Genomic DNA, 20772 nt, shown 5'->3' on the forward strand with positions numbered 1-20772 from the left:
TTATGTAACAGAACTGAGTACTTCTTTCTGCACTGGTATTATGAGAGCACAGGGTCTAAATAAATAAATAAATAAATAAATAAATAAATAAATAAATAAATAAATAAATAAATAAATAAATAAATAAATAAATAAATAAATAAATAAACATTTAAAATGTATTATTATTATTATTATTATTATAATATAAAGTCTGTATGAATAAAGTCTTTAGACAGTCTATGGGCAGAACTATGAACAAATCTAAATTACTGTATTTGATTTAATTTTTGTCCATAGAGCGGTTTTATTTTTTAGCTCAGTTTATCAAAATGAAAAGTGAAAGTAGTTTCTCTGTAGTTGCTGTGACTGTGCAGAGCTTGCTAGCCTGTTATCTACCGAAAGAGGGCGCTAAAGACAATAATTAAATAACATGTTTTTGAGTCCGACTGTTGAAGAGATTAAAGAGAGAAGAGTTCTCTTCATCTGCGTCTGATCCAAAGCAGTGGTGGAAGGTAACAAAGTAAAAATAATAAAGTACTGTACTTAAGTCAAAATTGTAGGTATTTGTGCTCTACTTCAGTAAATTTTACAATAGATACTTTTTACTTTTACTTCACTACATTTGAGCAGTATCTGTACTTTCTACTCCACTACATTTTGAACAGGAATTAAAAAGTACTTTTCATATGATTTGAGGGGTTATTTTTACCATGTTGGTGGAAACATCCTGACTAAAGTTTTCAAGTTTAAGCTTCGGCTTTGAACAAAACAAAAATAAACACACAAAATAAATAAATAAATAAAATTGTTTGTTACTGCTGACCAAATATGTATATATTTTTTAATGAATATGGCTACATTTACAAAAATAACACTTGTGTGAAATACTTTTAGTTTTTACTCTGTAAGTACATTTTTAAACAGGTACTATACTTTTTACTTGAGAAGATTTTTTCATGTGATACTTTTTGTGTCTGTACTTTTACTTAAATAACAGAAAGGAGTACTTCATCCACCTCTGAGTGTGTAATAAGTGTGAGTTTCTTGTTTTAGAGTCAGGTACAAACTAAATATTGATCAGTTGTAGACTTTTATATTTCTTATTGACCTGTAGCCGCTCTTCCACATTTTAGAGTTTTCAGCTTTTACGGGAGAAAATGTTATTACTTTTCATTGTCTCTCATGCAGCCTGATGTCACTCATTCTAAACATTGTTGAAGTCCTGGTGTCATGTGCTTAACCTCTATAATTTAGGTGAACTGTGTCTGAGGGGCAGGTCACTGTAGAATCACTTTTGTATGATCATTTACTGATATATTTCATATTTTCATTGTAACTCTATGTTATGTGCGTCTTCAAAACACATGTGGCGCTGGCGTGGTGACGTAGAGACGGGATTGCGTGATATCCTTCCGCGGGAGAGCAACGCGCGGCCTTTTGCACCGGAGCGTCACCGTGAAGCGCGTACCGGGCTGCGGAGCCTGTGGCACCGAGCGAACCGAGACAAGAGCCCCGTGAAACCCCCGAGACCCGCCCGACACAAGCCCGACACAAGCCGAGTCCGCACCGCACGCACCGGACACAATCTGCTCGTCTGAACCGCCCCGACCCGCCTCGAGGACCGACACCCGGCAGCAGCACCTCCCTCCCGAGAGAACCGCAGCGGCCGCAATGGAGCTCATCACGATCCTGGAGAAAACGGTCTCCCCCGGTGAGTACGCCCAGAGCGGGGCTGGAGCCGAGGCTTTCCCGCTGACAGAGGGTTGGAGCCGGGCCTAGGCTGGTCCCGGTGCCGCGGCTTCAGGAGGGAAGGAAGTGTGACATTAGCCGCAGATGCTACAGCTGCTAAAGCTACAGCGACCTCTGTTTGTATGAAAGGCCGAGGATGTGGCCTTTCTGCCGGTGTGTGTGACGGGACACCCCGGTCTGTGGCTAAGTCTGGAGCTAGGACTCGTCTTGGCGCAAAAGCTGTTTGAAGTTTGAAGGAGGGAACTGTCACTAGCCTCAGGAGCTAACTACTGCTAAAGTTCCAGCGGCCTCAGCTGTCGCAGAATGCCGCAGATCTCAGACCCTGCAGGGCTTCATTCTGAGCCCAGTTCCGGTGTGAGGTCACAATATGGAGCTGTGTGTCCCGGGGCTCTGGTGTTATTGTCCCGGGGTCTGCGCCTCTGAGCCCGGCAGAGGGACCGCAGAGCCTGGACACCTGCTCAGACCCTGCCCACGCCTGTTAGCTTTAGCCCCGCTGCTAAAGTTAGCGGCGTCACACGCATGTCCCGGCTCACGCTCCTCTGAGGCCGCTCAAAGGCACTCCAGCCCGGGTACAGCGCTCCGCAGATGCCCCGGGAGGAGACGGCTCTGAATGTGTTAAATCACTTCCCTGTGTTTCATTTGGGGCGGTATTTTCGCGTTTCCCGGTGCGGCTAATTGCATCAGGCTAACGGCATTAGGCTAACTGCACTGTGCTAACGGTCCAGCGCAGCCTCCATGCCTCGCCTCATTTTGCCGCTTCAGCCTTTCATGACCCAAATGCGAGCTTCAATCTGTGCTCTGACCCGGTTTCCTGGCCCGGTGCACATGCCGCGGGGTGCTTTGAGGTTGTACCGGAGCTGTTCCACTGCACCGGCCCAGGGAAAGGCGCAGGATCCGGGCGGGTGCAGCGGAAGAGACTGAATGCCCGGTGACGGTGTCAGAACCGGAGAACGAGCCGTGATTTGGGTCTGAACACCGCGCAGAGGGTTCGGGTGGCGGATGCAGTGTTTGATAATAAACAGGAGTCCTCCGGAGCCCGTGGAGCCGCGGGCCCAGAGCCAGGGGTGGGTCCCGGTTACTGCACAAACTTGTTTCGCAGAGGCGGTGGCGGTGCAGCTGATAAATGAACCGTGTATTTTGGTAAAATGATAATAAAATGATAATAAACCGACGTAAAGGGTGAACGTAAACGTAACAGCTGACCTCACGTGACCTCTAGCCCTAAGGTCACAGTGAAATCTTGTAGTTTTTTTTTAGGATATACCCGTTTCCGGTTTTCAATAAATCGTGGATAAACTGGTCTGACAGATCAAGCTGTTTATAAAATCGATTAGTGTCGCGTTGAAAGACGTTGTGCATTCATGAGCTGTAATTCTGTTTGTGCAACTATGGCATGCTTAAAGCTTCAGTATGTAACTTTCTGCAGGTGGCACATCACCGACATGTTTCCATTGAAAGAAAAAGTTAAAACCATACATCGGAATGTTCTCAATGGAGATAGATACACATTATGCCATACTGTGGAATATTATTGCTAAAGGAACGACATTTCCATGGAAGCGAGCAGGAGGAGCCAGGTTTGTGGAGATGCAAGCCCACCCACAGTAAGGACACGGGAAACACCCCCAAAAATATTTTCCTCAGTTTTGTGTCTAAAACGTTACATACTGTAGCTTTGAAGTAAAAGCAAATATTTTGAATGGGAGAACGAGAATAATCAAAATCACAACAGGAATCTTGTCATTACTGTTCTTTCTCCCGGTGTATCTGATGCCCTCCACGTGTCTCCATGGGGTCTTATTCTGTGTAAAAGCTGCTATCCTTGTAGTTTAGATCTGTACATATATGTAGTAAACGTGATTCCTGTATTAGTTTTAAATTCAAATTTCAGTCTCAGATGTTAATGTCACTGGACAGGTTTAAAATACGTTTTGAAAATGTCTCAGGTCTTTACACATCCAAGTGCGTGGTTAGCTATAACTTTACATATTTAGTTTGGAGGAGCAGCAGGAGGAGGAGAGCAGAGGATTATCAGAGTCACATTTGAGTGATTCTTGTGGTTTGAGTCAGTCACACTTTTGAGCTGTTGAGAAAAACAACAAAAATCAGAATTCACAGGATCTAGTTCCGTACTTGTTTTATTTGAGCTGTGTTGGTGATGGTGTTTGGCAGCACCGTGGCAGAGTGGTTAGCCTTCTGCTTTTGGGAATAAAACTTTTGTCTTTTCTAAATGGGGTGGTGTTTGCATATTCTCCCTATGTTTGGGTTGGTTTCCTCTAAAACATGCATAATACTTATCCAGCAAGGTTCTCGACCAGGGCCAGACTCAGATCTGGAGAACACCCTCAGGGTCGTGCTCCAGTGTGGTCAAGGTTTGGCGATAATAAACGTGACCTTAAGATGCGTATGACAGGTTCTGATGACACTCTTAAAACTGCCACACACAAACTATTTTTAAACATGTTGACAAAAAGACCAGACACGAGGAGAATGGATTTTTAACTGTCAGGGTGCAGACTTCAGCCAAGAGACTGCACACTACAAGCTAACAATTGAGAGGTCAGATCTCTGGCTTTCTGCCCCCTCGATGTCCGTCACTCCTGGCTGTTGCCGTGATGATGCTTTGTGGTTACAATATGGCAGAGCAGCTCAGTCGGTGTTGTAGGCTCATCATTGTACAGGCCGATGATGCGCCCAAGAAGTTCTATGAGCCAGATCAGATTTTGCTCTTGATTCGTGTTTTTGTACCGACTTGTGTAGAGCCATAGTCACAATGGTGATAAATACTCTGAAACTCTTGTGCTGCACTCGGACCACCACTCTAAGCTCAACCCTCCTGTTGCTACAGCTGCCCTGGGACGGATTGAGGGAAACAAGCTTGCCAGTTTGCATTGGCGTTGGCTCTGACCTGTATTTATGACAAGGTAGGGGAAGTTAAATGTGGTGCTTAAAGACACAATGACAGTGTTTGGTCTGAGTGTGGGTCAAACCTGCCTCTAAGCCCGGATAAAAAGAGGAAGGGCACCTGGTTTAAAGTCTGCAGAGTAGAAGGGATGCTTTAGAAATCTGAGAATAATTTAAAAATTCTTTTTCAGACCGAAATGAACTGGAGGCGGCACAAAAGTTTCTGGAGCAGGCGGCCATGGAAAACTTGGTGATTATCTGCTCCTCTGACCCTCTCTCTTCTAACCCTAACCCCTAACCCCCTCACCCCCCTTCTCTCTCTCTCTCTCCTTTAACCTCCTCTCTCCTCTAACGCTCCTTCTCTCTCTCCTCTAACGCTCCTTCTCTCTCTCCTCTAACGCTCCTTCTCTCTCTCCTCTAACGCTCCTTCTCTCTCCTCTAACGCTCCTTCTCTCTCTCCTCTAACGCTCCTTCTCTCTCTCCTCTAACGCTCCTTCTCTCTCTCCTCTAACGCTCCTTCTCTCTCTCCTCTAACGCTCCTTCTCTCTCTCCTCTAACGCTCCTTCTCTCTCTCCTCTAACGCTCCTTCTCTCTCTCCTCTAACGCTCCTTCTCTCTCGCCTCTAACGCTCCTTCTCTCTCGCCTCTAACGCTCCTTCTCTCTCGCCTCTAACGCTCCTTCTCTCTCGCCTCTAACGCTCGTTCTCTCTCGCCTCTAACGCTCGTTCTCTCTCGCCTCTAACGCTCCTTCTCTCTCGCCTCTAACGCTCCTTCTCTCTCGCCTCTAACGCTCCTTCTCTCTCGCCTCTAACGCTCCTTCTCTCTTGCCTCTAACGCTCCTTCTCTCTCTCCTCTAACGCTCCTTCTCTCTCTCTCCTTTAACCTCCTCTCTCTCCTCTAACCCCCCTTATCTCTCCTTTAACCTCCTCTCTCTCTTCTCTACCCCCCCCTGCTCTCTCTCTCATCTAACCCCCCCTGTTCTCTCTCTCTTCTCCTCTTCCTCTTCTAACTCCCTCTCTGTGTTCAGCCCCTGTTCCTGGTGGAGCTATCCAAGGTGCTGGCTAACCCGGGGAACACTCAGGTGGCCCGTGTGGCTGCTGGGCTCCAGATAAAAAACTCTGTGACGTCCAAAGACCCGGAGCTCAAAGCCCAGTATCAGCAGAGGTGGCTCGCCATCGACGTCAACGCACGCAAAGAGATCAGGAAATACGTAAGACTGCACATATTTCTACTGTATTTAAACACGAAACACCCAAAACTCTTGACAAAAGCTTCAGTTTTTTCATGTCTGCCACAAGCAACATCTCTGGTCTTATTTTGTAAAAAAAAAAAACACAGAGTTAACGATGTTAACTCTGTGTGTGTCAGGTGCTCTCTCTTTGAACAGAATTCTTCTTATTAAAATATAAATCTCTAATCGCAGTCACAATATCTGTCAGATAATTGTTCATCCCAATCCCTGGGGTTTGGGTAGTGACCATTCAGATCAGAGAGTCCTTTTAGTTTAAAGCAACTGCATTTCAGCTTTTACACTGGCAACCCAAATGACAGTCATGCCAGACTCATTCTGCTTTCTGATTGAATAAACACCACATTATAACATAAATGACATCATGTCCAGTGTTTTGTTGTTAAGAGTAAATCAGTATTGCAATAGTTCTCAGTAAAAGTTCTATTTGGGGTCACAGAGAGGTCACCTTTATGAAATTTAAAACAAAAATCTTAGTTATTATTAAAGAGGGGCTATTCTGCAAATTTACTTTTTGTATTTTTCTCTCACATTCTAAAACATGCATGGATGACATCTAAAACCTCATGTTTTTCATGATGGAACAGTGTGAGTAATCTAGCGATCCCTCCTGGGCCCTATTCGAACTGTCCTTACGGTTAGCAGCACGAGCTTGTACAAGGCTCTGCCCACAAGTCTACATCAAACTTCCTCCCAGATGACAATTCTCCATAAATATACAAAAACATGATACAAAACTGTACACAGCAACTTGACAAACCTGATGTGATGTGAAGTAGTTTCCTTAATGGGAATCAGCTGATTGTGTTGTGATGGGAAGGGTGGGATGGTGGTTTGTTTGATTGGCTCGTTTTTCTGTTTGATTTGCTTGTTCTTCTGGTCTAGGTGCTGCAGACTCTGGGCACAGAGAACTATCGCCCGAGCTCGGCCTCTCAGTGTGTGGCTGGGATCGCATGTGCTGAGATCCCAGTGAACCAGTGGCCCGACCTCATCCAGGAGCTGATGAAGAACATGACCAACCCCCAGTCCACCGAGCACATGAGGGAGAGCACTCTGGAGGCCATAGGGTACATCTGCCAGGACATAGTGAGTACTACTACTACTACTACTACTACTACTACTACTACTACTACTACTAGTACTGCACATGAGAGAGTGCTCGCTGGAGGCCATCGGCTACATTTGCCAGAACATAACATTACTACTGTTGTTGTTGTGTCCTTGGGCAAGATGCTTCACCCACATTGAATGTGGTGTGTGCGTGTTGGTGAGAGGGGCTGATGGTGCAGTTTGGGAGTCTCACTTGTGTCAGTCTGCCCCAGGGCGTGGTCTTTGAGCGTGTATAAAGTTCTGTGCGTTGATGTGTTCAGGACCCGGAGCACCTGCAGGAGAAGGCCAATCTGATCCTCACCGCCATCATCCAGGGCATGAGGAAGGAGGAGCCTAGCAACAATGTCAAGCTAGCAGCAACCAATGCTCTGCTCAACTCTCTGGAGTTTACCAAAGCCAACTTCGACAAAGAGGTACAGATACTACTACTGATACTGCTGCTGCTACTACTACTGCTACTACCTCTAGTTCACAGATGTGTCGCCTCTTGATCTCAGAGTAATGGTTTTGTGTGTTTCAGTCGGAGCGTCATTTCATCATGCAGGTGGTGTGTGAGGCCACTCAGTGTCCAGACACCAGGGTGAGTCTGCTCACTCCTCTCTCACTCTCTCTGCTGGTCAGAGGTGGAGTCTGCTACATATTTTTATAAGTTCTGGCATGTGAATCTTGACCTCTGACCTCCCTCCTCAGGTGCGAGTGGCGGCGCTGCAGAACCTGGTGAAGATCATGTCTCTGTATTATCAGTACATGGAGACCTACATGGGCCCTGCTCTGTTCGCTGTGAGTCCAACTTACACCTCCCAGTCTCCCTCTTCTCCTTCCCCTGTCCTCTTTCCCCCCCTCTCTTCTGTCCATACTCCCTCTCTCCTCTCCCCCCGTCTCTCTATACTCCCTCTCCTCTCCTTTCTCAACTCAAATCTTCTCCCTCTTCTCTTTTTCCCTTTGTGGCTCTCTCTCCATTCACTCTCTCTCTACAGTACATATTGTAAATAAATTTCTCTCCCCCTCTTGACTTTCTCTCTCTCCCTCTTTTCTCTCCTCGGTCTGTCACTCTCGTCTTTCTCTCTCTCTCTCTCTCTCCTCACAGATCACTATTGAAGCGATGAAGAGTGACATCGATGAGGTCGCTCTTCAGGGGATCGAGTTTTGGTCCAACGTCTGTGATGAAGAGATGGACTTGGCCATTGAGGCATCTGAGGTAAAGAGCGCCCACAGAGCACCCACAGAGCGCCCGTCTCGTGCCTCTGCTGTGAGCCTCAGTCATGACAGAATCCTCCGGACTTCTTAATGGCCCATATTTTCTGACCATTTTCAGAGCTGATTTTGACCCATACTGACCCTCGTATATCACCCGCCCCTATTCTTATTTCAGTCCAAGTTTGATGAACTACACAAACCCCAAACATGTTTAAATATTGTTGAACTTTGACCTTAAAGGTGCCCAGTTCATTCTTGCATCTCTGTATCACAGGCCTCGGAGCAAGGGCGCCCCCCCGAGCACACCAGTAAGTTCTATGCCAAAGGAGCACTGCAGTACCTGGTCCCCATCCTCACCCAGACGCTCACCAAACAGGTAATGATACCCATGTATATACCCACTAACACTACATACTACAGAAAAGTCAAATACCCCCTCTTTAACCTCCGTAAAGAGGTGCCTGCTGTTGTGGTTTAGGGCTATAAAAATACATTGAAATTTTGTGTGTTCTCCCTCAGGATGAGAATGATGACGATGACGACTGGAACCCGTGTAAAGCGGCCGGCGTGTGCCTCATGCTGCTGGCCACCTGCTGTGAGGACGACGTGGTTCCTCATGTTCTGCCCTTCATCAAAGAGAACATCAAACACTTAGACTGGAGGTACCGTGACGCCTCAGTCATGGCCTTTGGATCTATACTGGAGGGTCCAGAGCTCAACCATCTGAAGCCCATCATCATACAGGTGTGATCCCACTCTGACCCCACTCTGACCCCAACCACCTCAAGCCCATCATCATACAGGGCTGACCCCACTCTGACCTCAAACATGTCAAGCCGCCCTGTCATCACACAACTCTGGCCCCACTCTGGCCCCACTCTGGCCCCACTCTGGCCCCACTCTGGCCCCACTCTGGCCCCACTCTGGCCCCACTCTGGCCCCACTCTGGCCCCACTCTGGCCCCACTCTGGCCCCACTCAGGCTCAGAACTGATCTTCTATAGGTCAAACTGACCAGACGTGTGTGTGGAGATAATGGAGGACAAACTGAAGGACCTGACTCATGTGTTTTACCTCTGTCAGGCCATGCCCACTATGATCAAGCTGATGAAGGACCCCTCTCCTCCTCCTCTCTTCGTTCTTTCATCCCTCTCTTGTTTCTTTCAGGGCATGCCCACTATGATCGAGCTGATGAAGGACCCCTCCGTGGTGGTCAGGGACACTACGGCCTGGACAGTGGGCAGGATTTGTGAGCTGATGCCGGAGGCCGCCATAAACGACCTGTACCTGGCTCCTCTGCTGCAGTGTCTGATCGACGGGCTTAGTGCAGAGCCACGAGTGGCCTCCAACGTCTGCTGGGTGAGACTGTGTGCCTATGAGCCACGCACCTACACACACGTATATTTGCCCCTGTGTCCATGAGCAGCACACCTCCATGACATTTTACTTAGGCTGAAGCCACGCTGTTTCATTCCGTCTCTAGTCGAAGGCAGTTGCAGCTCCAGTCTCATGTCACGCAGCAGTTGAGTCAAGTTTTAAAATCCTGTTCTAAATTTTAAAATAGCTTTTTGTCAGTCTCCTGCAAACAGAGCCCAGCAGCCAATGAAATGCAGCAGAGGAGATGCTGGAAAGATTTTACTATTTTTGAAAAAGAAGCAGTGTCCACATGGGCGTGGGCTTTTTATTTCTGCACTTTTGAGTTCATCTGAGGTTTGAACAGACGTCTTTTACTTTCAAACATTTCCACAGCAGTTGAGTCAGTGAACTAAGTGGCCTGGAGTCAGTCGTCTTTGGTGGGATGACACGGAAGGCACAGTGGTGTATCGGTGATGTCCAGAGTGAAGCGCTCTCAGACTAGACGTAAATGTTTATCTGTTTGTTGTTAAGCTCTTTGGGAAGATTAAGTTGTATTTTAAAATTACTAAAATAAAACTGAAGGGAACAGTACAGGATCTGTCTAATGAACCAGACCACAGGGTTAGTCTGAAAATATCCACAGAAACACCTGTTGCCATTTTAACCTCCATGTTAGAGGATCCAGAGGGAGTTTGCGTCACTGTTGACGTTGCTGTCGCAACAGGGGTCACATGATGCTGTTTAGCCAATGAAAAGCCAGGAAATGCACCCCCAGTCCCACGTGTGTTCCCTCACGATGGTGTTTTGTACGAAATGCGTTAATACTTCAGTTAACACTTAACGTTCTAGTTGTCATCCCTGGTTTTGTTTTAAAAATAATCAATATTGCAACAATCTTGATAATGCCAGTGTTCTCTGCTTCTGGTTTTCTCTGTTATTGTCAGTTTTATTAATAAAAAAAAATAAAAAAATGAATCAGCTGTGCGGGCAGGAAGGGGTGTTGCCTTCAACAGCCTCATGAATGGAATTTTAAAGATCCAATCAGCAGCAAGTATCATAGCAACCAATATGGAACTGTGCTCCAGATTAGCTGCTCTAACTCCTAGCCTCGATGAGCTTCATTTGGAGCCGAGCACTGTGGGTGACATAACACTGACTTAGTCCACTTCTTTATACAGTGATTCTTTGTGATGATCTTTGGCGTTCCTTTGACGTTCTGTTGTGTTGTAGGCATTCTCGTCTCTAGCTGAAGCGGCCTACGAGGCCACAGAAGCCGCCGAGGAGCAGGAGGAGCCGGCTACTTACTGTCTCTCCTCCACGTTTGAGCTCATCGTGGAAAAGCTACTGGAGACCACGGACCGGTGAGAACTTGAGGACCTCCATTAGATGTTGGCTCAGTGTCTAAAGGAACCATTCTGACTCACTGGTCTCCATGTTAATTTTCATCCCTGCTGACCATTAAACGATAAAACATTTTTAAAGAAATGACGACTGCAATATTGAAACTAGATTATGTACAAACACAATAGGTTTTTGGGATAAAGTCTGAATATTCCCAAAAAAAACTCTTCTAAAGGTGCAATATTACAGTTTAAATACTACAATAACCAAATAACAAAAGGAAAGAAGCAGTCCTCCTCTACCCTGGACCACTCCTGGACGAGTGAGGGTTTATAGGCCAGTTTTTAAAGAGCTCTCCATGTCGTTTCATTCACTGATCACTTCCATATATCGTCCCGTATCAGCGTAGTGTCTTGTATATGGTCAGTTTTATATGTTGTGTTTGTGTTTTCAGACCGGATGGGCATCAGAACAACCTTCGTTCGGCGGCGTATGAGGCTCTGATGGAGATTGTGAAGAACAGCGCTAAAGACTGTTACCCTGCAGTTCAGAAAATCACTCTGGTCATAATGGAGCGGCTCAGACATGTGCTGCAGATGGAGGTGAGACGATGTGTGTTCAGAGATGGAATCAGACAGAGCTGTGAGGAGAGCATGCACACACACGCAATCTGACACACAATTTGACCATAAAGAACTAACAGAGCTTCAGACAGAGCAGTGCCTACAGGTAGCATCACACCCCCAAGGAATGTTGATGTCATTAGCTGCAAAGTATGAATATGCACAAGTGTAAGATCTCATTTTAAGTGTGTTTGACAGAGTCATATGTTTGTCTAACCTGGTCTGACCTGGTTTGGTCATAGAACCTGAGCTCAATATTAGACTTTTACTTGAGTTCAGAGAAGAACGTTTGTGAATAAAAGTACAAAAATATACAAGTATTTGTGACAGAGGCAGAGGGATTCTCTTTTAGCTCAGCTCACAAATGCAGAAAACTCCATCCAACATACACACTGTTAAGGCTCAAGGAAGAGGTTTAAAAGACCATGAAAGATTATTAGTCAAATCTTGTGTATAATGTTAACTATGGCTGTTTCCGAATGTCTCACCCAGCCCACTCACCCTGCAGCCCCCCGTAGGAAGAGTGTGGACATTCAGACACAGATTAGACTTGTTCCTTTAACACACACACTCATTGTTTTAACACACTTTGTCAGATGCTATTTTAACCTCATGTTCTGTCTGTTTCAGTCTCACATCCAGAGCACGTCCGACCGGATGCAGTACAACGACCTCCAGTCCCTCCTCTGTGCCACGCTCCAGGTCAGATGAGGTCAAAGGTCATATTTTAGTGGGATTTAATTGGATGCATTTTTATTGATAGCACAAGTTATAATCAGACACAAACATGTGAGATAAACATGATATCGCCTTCATGTTTATCTGTTTTTGTCCCCCTGTGTCAGATTAAATCAACCCTATTGAGCCTAGCTTTAGACTTGTGAATCATGAGTTTAATCCATAGACTGTGTGTATATATAAATGGACATGGCTAACCTGCTAGCTGCCACGTTCCAAGCTCCATCGACTCCAATTTAAAGTGAATTGGAGCCAGTTTCTGTAATTGCTGCTGTCAGGCTCGTCATTTTGGTCTTAAAATGTTCATAATAACCCACTCTACATGATCCTTTTATTTGTTTTAATTTTGTCTGTAAATCAAGTTATGAATATCAATAACAGACAAATTATGCAGCCTCTTTTCCCAAGGTTTGATTAACAGTGTAAGTACTTGGTCCATGCTAAACCAGTGGTGCAGGCAGGAAGGGGCATTACCTTCATCAGCCTTTCTCTGGATTGGCTTTTTCTATCGTTCTGATACTCATGGTCGGAATTACAACTATGGAACTTGGCTCTAAATTGGATGCTATAACTGCTAGCATAACCGCTGGAAGTACCTGTAACCTCTCTGAAAATAATACATCCGTGTCCTGGATGTCCACCAGCACAATCACAAGCAGCGTCTGACGTCTTTACGTACATCTGTGTCCAGCACATAAACGCAAGCGGCGTACTATAACGTCATCAGTTTTACTCACCACAATGCTGTCCTGCTCAGATGAAGATATAAATCCACCGTTGTGAGAAAGGGGACACATGGTGTTTTCACCATCTGAACATTTAGCCCTGATATTAGTTTTAACCAAACGCAAGCTGTACAAATAAATTATGTACCATTATACAGTCTATGGTTTAATCTGACTTTTTACAGATAAATACCAAGTCTTGCTCCTCCTTTCTGCTTTTGTCCCAGAGAAATCCATCTACTTCCTGGTTCTAGTCCGTCATCTATCGTGTTTTATGTGTCTGTTTTTTGTAGAATGTCCTTCGTAAAGTGCAACACCAGGATGCCCTGCACATCTCTGATGTCGTCATGGAGTCTCTGCTTAGAATGTTCCAGAGTACAGCGGGCTCTGGGGGGGTGCAGGAGGACGCGCTGATGGCTGTGTCCACGCTGGTCGAAGGTATGGCACAATCTGCAAGCACTTGCACATAAGCGAATAGGGCTGAGCGATTTGAGGAAAAATATCTGATTGAACAGAACAGAAGCCCATTATTAAAACCTAAATTTCTTATCCCAAAGTTTCATGTTTTTTTTTAAGTTTTTTTTTTCTAGAATTCTCTTTTATTGTTCTGTGTTTCAGTTTTGGGAGCAGATTTTCAAAAGTACATGGACGCCTTCGAACCGTTCCTTGTGATAGGACTCAAAAACTATGCTGAGTATCAGGTGAGTGCCACACCCACCCTTCTGCCCCGACATCACCAGACTCTTATAACCCTCCACTTGCCCCGAAACAGCCGCACGCACCTAACCCTCCCCCCGCCCTCCTGACCTGACACTACCAGACCCACCTTAACCCTCTCAGGGTGTCAGGGCAGTTTGAGGAGCGTCACAGCCCTTAGGACAAAGCCCTCTGTGTCTGTGTCCTGCAGCCTCCAGGGGACGCCAGGTGAACACTGGAAAGCCTCTTTCCGCTCTATTTCGGTTTTCTAGAAAGTTTTTCAGAGCTAGCCAGCTAGCGTAGCTATCTCCATGCAGGGTCCCCATGGATACAGCTAAAACTGCTTGAATTACATAATCCAATCATCCTGAACATTTTGGATTTTGACCAATGAAGTTCACCTTATGCAATTCTAGAGACAGACGTCTCTAGGCCCTGGGTCTGGTGTCATTTTTGGTTATATTTTTGTCTGTTTTATACTTCTTTCTTTTCTCTCAGGTTTGCCTGGCGGCTGTGGGTCTGGTGTGTGATCTGTGCAGAGCTCTCATGTCCAATATTCTGCCGTACTGTGACAAGATCATGAACCTGCTCCTGGAGAACCTCAGGGTGAGTCCAACTCAGAGACGACTCAAACCGAGACGAGAGAGAAGAGGTGACCTCTCTGTCCTCTGGCTCTAATCTGTCTCTCTCTCCTTCAGAACCAGGACGTGCACCGGTCTGTGAAGCCTCAGATCCTATCAGTCTTTGGGGACATCGCTCTGGCCATTGGAGGAGAGTTCAAGAAGTACCTGGCCGTGGTGCTGGACACGCTGGACCAGGCCTCGCAGGCGCAGGTCGACAAGGTGAGGAGAGGCAGGGGCCAGAGGTCACACAAGGGATAGAGGGTCAGCGGATGACAAGGTGAGAGTCAGGGGTCAGATTGACAAGGTGAGAAGTATCAGGGGCCGGGGGGGTCAAGCGAGGAGCAGTTTGTTTTTAGTGCTTTTGTTTTAATAGTTTAGTGTTTTTGCAGTCAACCTGTGACATGGTGGAAATGTTTTTAATAGTCTTTTGTTTTTGTTTAGACGGACTACGACATGGTGGACTACCTGAACGAGCTGAGGGAGGGCTGCCTTGAAGCATACACCGGGATCATCCAAGGCCTGAAGGGCGACCAGGAGAACGTCATCCACCGTGAGACATGCTAACTTTGATGCAAATTCACGACTGGGAGAACATCATCAGACCTCCTTCTCTCTGAGACAGAAGGAGGTCTGAGCTCAGTTTTTGGGCCGGGTCGCTCATTTCCTCATCAGTTTAACATAGTCACATGTTACTTTATTCTATATTTTTTTCTTTAAATGGACCTCAGATCTTTATGTAGAGACGTATGCTCCTTTGCTCAGTCTAAACTCTAAACAGTTCTGACATAGACATGTATATAAATATTGTGTTGTTTTAGTCTAGTCTGACATTCGTTCCTCTCTCTGCTCAGAGTCAGACAGTGAGATTTTAGAATGTCACAGACAAACGGGTCTCTTCACCCAGTCGCCCTCTCACCACAGGGCGCCTGGTTTTGCGTGATCCTACACTCTTTAGTTCTGAGTTGACTGTTCACTTGTATGTTCTGTGTTATCTGTGCTTATAAATGACCTCACGTTTGTCTGTAGCTGATGTGATGCTGATGCACCCTCGCATGCCCTTCATTCTCTCCTTCATCGATCACATTGCGATGGACGAGGATCATTCAGACGGAGTCGTGGCCAACTCAGCCGGACTCATCGGGTAAAACACACTCACACTATACAATACTGTAGAACTCAACACACTCTACAGCACTCACAGGGTAAAGCAACCTCACACTATACAGTACTGTACACACTGCGCTTACCTGTACTACTGAGTACAAAGCCCTTTACAGCATCCTTCATTCAGCCCACACTCAGTGTTGAGACTGTAGCCACACCTGCCCTAAGATGGAGTGACAGAAATGAGGCTGCCACTCTGTGCCATCGGCCCTTCCCACCATCTACACACGCCACAATTATATGAGACTGTTGAAGTGTCTTGCCTAAGGACACAACAGTTTTGATATTCCCAGTGGTCTCCCATCCAAATCCTGATCAGATTAGGCTGATGTGGTCTCATCATTCTCCTCAGTTCACTTTAACACTAAAATTAGCAGAAAGCAAAATGGCGGTGGGTGGGTCCCCCAGAGGATATTACAGAAAAGGCGGAGCACGGGGCCACAATTCCCCAAAGTCCCACCTCATTAGATATGACGTACAGTGTAATATTTGACAGTAATTGTATATATTTTTGTATATTTGTGTTTTTTCCAGAGACATGTGCGTAGCGTTTGGGAAGGACGTGGGGAAGTTGGTGGATGATCTTCCGAGAATTAACGAACTTCTGACAGAAGGACGACGCTCCAAAACCCAGAAGACAAAGACTCTGGCGGGATGGGCTACCAAGGAGCTGCGCAAGCTCAAGACACAGGCCTGGTACTACAAAAATAATAATACTGTAATACAAGCTCAAGAAACACGCACCACAACTGTGTGTGAGAGGGCGGGGTTGTTAGAGGATGTGACCAGGAGCTGTGTTTATATTCTAAATGTGCCGTTTCTGGTTTCAGATCAGGGGGTGGAGCTTGTGGACAGCGGTGTTTTCCTATTGGTTCCTCTAGGGCCGCGTGCCCCCCTGCGCGGCCTCTGATTGGTGGAGCCGAGCAGCAGCGTGTGTGTGTGTGTGAGAGCGACTGACGACGGATGATGACATCACACCACCTTCGGTTTCCGCAGCGACGACCCCTGACCCCGCCGCATGACCTCGACATTTGAGACGAAGGAAATAAGACTGTGGACGTTTCCGCGGCACCGGAGCTTCTTTAGTTTGGTCAGAGCGCGGCGGCGAGCGTGGCGCCCGTGCCAAACGCTGCTCGCTGTCGGCCATGTTAATAAATAATAAGAGTTTGTACCAGGTTCTATTTTTCCATGTGTGATGAAAATAAAAAACGTAACATTCCCAACCGCAGTGTCGTGTCTCCGACTCAGGACCCCAACAGGACAACCCCGTCACCATGGCAACGCCAAGCAACAGCCAATCAGGATTACTGCGTCAGATGCCCTCCTGTCCTCCTGTATCCCTGTAGTGTTAGACTGAGCCAGGCGGGAGAACGGACCTCGTTTCTGAACTCGACTCTGAAAAAGTCCCACAGCGTTGTTTACGTCTCGGAGCCCGTCGCCGTGGAGACAGATGCCGGTTTTGCCTTATTTTACAGTTTTGGAACGACTGTAAACGTTTAACTATCACTGCAGTCATCTTACTGTTTCACGCTTTTCTCTGACCTAAAAAAACTGAGGAAAAACCACCAGACTCTGCACCTCTTTCTCCTCCTCCTGCTCCTCTCCCTCTCCTCCTGGTCCTCTTCTCCTCTTATTCTTCCCTTTATTCAGACTGTATTTTCTGCTTTAAACTTTGTTTTCAGACTTTTTGCTGTTTTCCAAATGTCTGGAATCTCTTTGAAACTCAAGCTGGGCAACGTGACAAAAATCAAACTGTGGTCTGATTTTTTTTGGTGACATCACTTTGTGCCCGTCCCCTCATCCTATTGGCCAGGCTCTGAGTGAGTGACCGGTGGGTTTAACCAATCACAGTGAAGGCTGCACTCAGAAGAATCACATTTAAATCACTCTTTAGTTCAAACTTAAAAGGGCAAACTGTCACAAAGTGATTCTTTTGTCATGTCGCTCAGATCTGATCAAAACCTGGTTCTGTTCTTTGGTTCTGACCCAAATCTTCCCAACAGTTTCTTGGTTAATTTAACAGTTCTGTACAAATGACGCTACTATTAGACCCCGGTGTAGACCCTGGGCTGTAGGACTAATCAAATGGTAAAAATATTACTATGATGAAATCCTCAAGTCTTTGTAGTTCCTGTCCTCTGTGTGTCAGATGCCCTCCCTTTGTCTCCATGGGGTCTTGTACAGTGTAAAAGCTGCTGTAGTTTAGACTCTACAAACATGTTCTGACTTTAAACTAATCCTAGAATCCCCTTAATTGCAGATTTCAGTGGCTCTCATGTGAATGCTCCAGGTTCATAACCGGATTTGGGCCGGGTTTGGACCAGACGTGGTCCTAAAAACTTAAACTTTAACACTTAACCTTTAGTCCCTTTTTTCACTCCTCCTGCCCTTCAGTGAGGAGGTTGTGAGTTCAACTCCTGATCCCTCTGGAGTGTGCATGTCCTCCCTGTGTGGCAGAGTGGTTGTGCTCCCTGTCACGAGGAGGATGTGGGTTCATCTTTTGTTGTGGCCTTTGTTAAAACAAACCTTTGACTTTTCTTGGTTGAATTTGGTTTAAAACTTGCCTTAATTTGAGAAGCTTCAGCAATAAACGACCGAAATGTATCATTTCATATCATCACGTCTGTCCCACATCCCTCCACCTGCCTCCTCTCTTCCTGTCGCCCCTCCACAGACCTGCCTTCTCTTGCACCCTCTTCTATCTCTTCTCCACCTCCACCCCATCCTCCTCTCTCCTCTACCCTCCCCTCTCTCCTCTATCTCCTCCTGTTCTTTGATTTTCCTGCATTTAGTTTCATCTTTAAACAACTGAAATATTTAAAGCTCCCATGTTCTGCTCATGTCCTGATGTCTGTTTGAGAATCACTTTTTAGATCAAAACTGAACAGTCCACTGACACGATTCTTACATTTATTTTCTCAAAACTGTAGTACTGACTCAACCACTACTCCATATAATCTGTCACCAAAGGACCAGGACTAGAGCAGATGCCCTCCCTGTGTGCCAGATGCCCTCCCTGTGTCTCCATGGGGTCCTATTCTGCATAAAAATGGCTAATGTCCTTTCTGTACAAACATGATCTGAAATGTGATTCTTGTGTGAAACACTGGTTTATTCTGGGACCAGTCAGACTCTCAGATGGAGTTTTCTGTGCAACTGTCAGACTGCAGATGTGTTGACCTTTGACCTGATTTATGGTTAATATCATAATCTCTCTGAATCGACACAAAACAAAAACTGGCCCAAGGTTCAGAGTCTTGTCAGTCTAAAACAAAAGTCAAATGATTTTTTTTTTTCCTCATATCTTCATAAAGAGGAGCCATTTCTCAAGCCCAAAGATGTGCTCGTCATCAGAACTTTAAGCCATAAGATTAATATGACGAGTTCATGGAGCCGATTCCAAACTATTAATGAGAGGTTCAACATTTGTGGAGCAGAAGTTTGGACTGTTTTTTTTTTTTTTTTTAAATAGTTAAATAGGCCCCGCCCTCTGTCTGAAACTGACATCATCACATCCAGAATCTGGGAGCTTTATTTGTTCATAATTAAACTTTTTGCTGGGGCTTTGCACCACATGTGTCAGAGGCTGGAGTTTGTGTTTGAACTGCATTTCCCAGAATCCCTTCAGCCCTGGACTTCCTGAGTGTTGGGTTCCCTTGTTGTTCTGTGGTGGTTCTGTTGCCGCGGTGACGGGCCCCTTCTCTCCTCCCGTGCTTCACCAATCGCTGGTCGTCTCTTCTTTGTGGGGTTGTGCGCGGAGCTGCGGCCAATCAGAGCGCAGAGGCTGGATTTGAATTTTCGGACTCAAAAAATGTGACGAGTTTAAATCTGCTTTTGTTTCATATTTAGCAAAAACTAATAAACGTCTATATTGTACTTGGGCCACGGCATGTCCTTTCACTCCTGTTTAGACTGGGTTTAGACTGGTTCTAGATTGGGTCTAGATTGGATTCAGTCCTGATTTAGACCGGGTTAAGATAAGATATACCTTTATTAGTCCCACAGTGGGGAAATTCCAGTATTGCACCGCACAGTTAAAGAACAGAAGTAAAATGGTATATGCAATAAAACAAGATGATGAATAGCTTAAAATAAATTTAAAAATAGAAAATAAACTAAAATAAAAATAAAATAATAATAAATAAACTAAAAATAGACTCTAATGTAACATCTCTGTAAAGTGACTTGAGTATTGCACATAGGTGTGGTTGAATGACACATGTTCAGTGTTCATTGTACAGTCTGACAGCAGCAGGAAGGCAAGACCTGCGAAACCTCTCCTTCACACAGCGAGGGTGAATCAGTCTGTCACTGAAACTGCTCTCCAGGGCAGACAGAGCGTCCTGCAGGGGGTGAGACTCATGGCCCAGCATAGAAATGACCTTAGCCAGGACCCTCCTGTCCCCCACCTCCTGCACTGAGTCCAGAGGACAGCCCAGGACGGAGCTGGACTTCTTGATGACCTTGTCCAGCTTCTTCCTCTCCCTCTCTGTGATGCTGCTGTTCCAACAGACCACACCGTACAGGATGGCTGATGCCACCACAGAGTCATAGAAGGTCTTCAGGAGTAGCCCTCTCACTCCAAAAGACCTGAGTCTCCTCAGGAGATAGAGCCTGCTCTGGCCCTTCCTGTACAGTGCGTCTGTGTTGTGAGTCCAGTCACAACACCCAGGTACGGTTTAGGTTGGGTTTAGTTCTGGATTAGTCTTGGGTAAAACCTGCTTCAGTCATGGCTTAGTAATATTACTTGTATTCAGATTTACAGTAACATACATACAAAAACAAAGACAAAGGGTGAATCTACACAAATGACCATTTGACATTAAGTGTCTCGATTCCTAAGAAAACACTTAGGGCTCAGGTATATACATACTATATATATATATGTGTATGTGTGTGTGTGTGTGTATATATATATATATACACACACACACACACACACACACACACACACACACACACACACACCCACACCCACACCCACACCCACACCCACACCCACAGTGTGTGTCAAATCAAATGTTGTAAACGTGTCTTAAGTGTTTTTTCTGCACTTTGGAAATAAAGAATGAGCCACAGGTTCGAGCAGTGCTATGACGTAGATGAGTCACGTGCGCGCTCTCACAGGCGCAGCTGCGATGGCCGAGTGGTTAAGGCGTTGGACTTGAAATCCAATGGGGTTTCCCCGCGCAGGTTCGAACCCTGCTCGCAGCGGAAAGGCTCTGCTTTTCTGTCTCTGAACAGCGGAGGAGAAAGGTTTCAATTTATAGAACAACAGGTGTGATTATAGTGAACGAACACCGTTTACTCTGTGACA

The 20772-nt window shown here is 45.9% G+C and overlaps 1 protein-coding gene and 1 non-coding gene across 2 annotated transcripts; both read left to right on the forward strand.

Moving 5' to 3' along the window:
- Positions 1-1352: 1352 nt before the first annotated feature.
- Positions 1353-19331, forward strand: kpnb1 (karyopherin (importin) beta 1). Its single transcript, XM_033970472.2, has 22 exons — positions 1353-1693; positions 4827-4885; positions 5662-5844; positions 6769-6969; positions 7254-7406; positions 7514-7573; positions 7684-7773; positions 8081-8191; positions 8465-8566; positions 8710-8934; positions 9357-9548; positions 10776-10906; positions 11341-11488; positions 12140-12211; positions 13266-13410; positions 13591-13673; positions 14167-14274; positions 14367-14510; positions 14733-14841; positions 15318-15432; positions 15990-16151; positions 16286-19331. Coding segments are annotated over exons 1-22 (2634 nt in total). The 5' UTR covers positions 1353-1653; the 3' UTR covers positions 16287-19331.
- Positions 19332-20587: 1256 nt separating this feature from the next.
- trnas-uga (transfer RNA serine (anticodon UGA)) lies at positions 20588-20669 on the forward strand. Its single transcript has one exon. It is a non-coding gene; the product is annotated as a tRNA-Ser (tRNA).
- Positions 20670-20772: the final 103 nt, after the last annotated feature.

This window comes from Periophthalmus magnuspinnatus, chromosome 8 (genome assembly GCF_009829125.3).
Source record: "Periophthalmus magnuspinnatus isolate fPerMag1 chromosome 8, fPerMag1.2.pri, whole genome shotgun sequence".
NCBI classification, from domain to species: domain Eukaryota; kingdom Metazoa; phylum Chordata; class Actinopteri; order Gobiiformes; family Gobiidae; genus Periophthalmus; species Periophthalmus magnuspinnatus.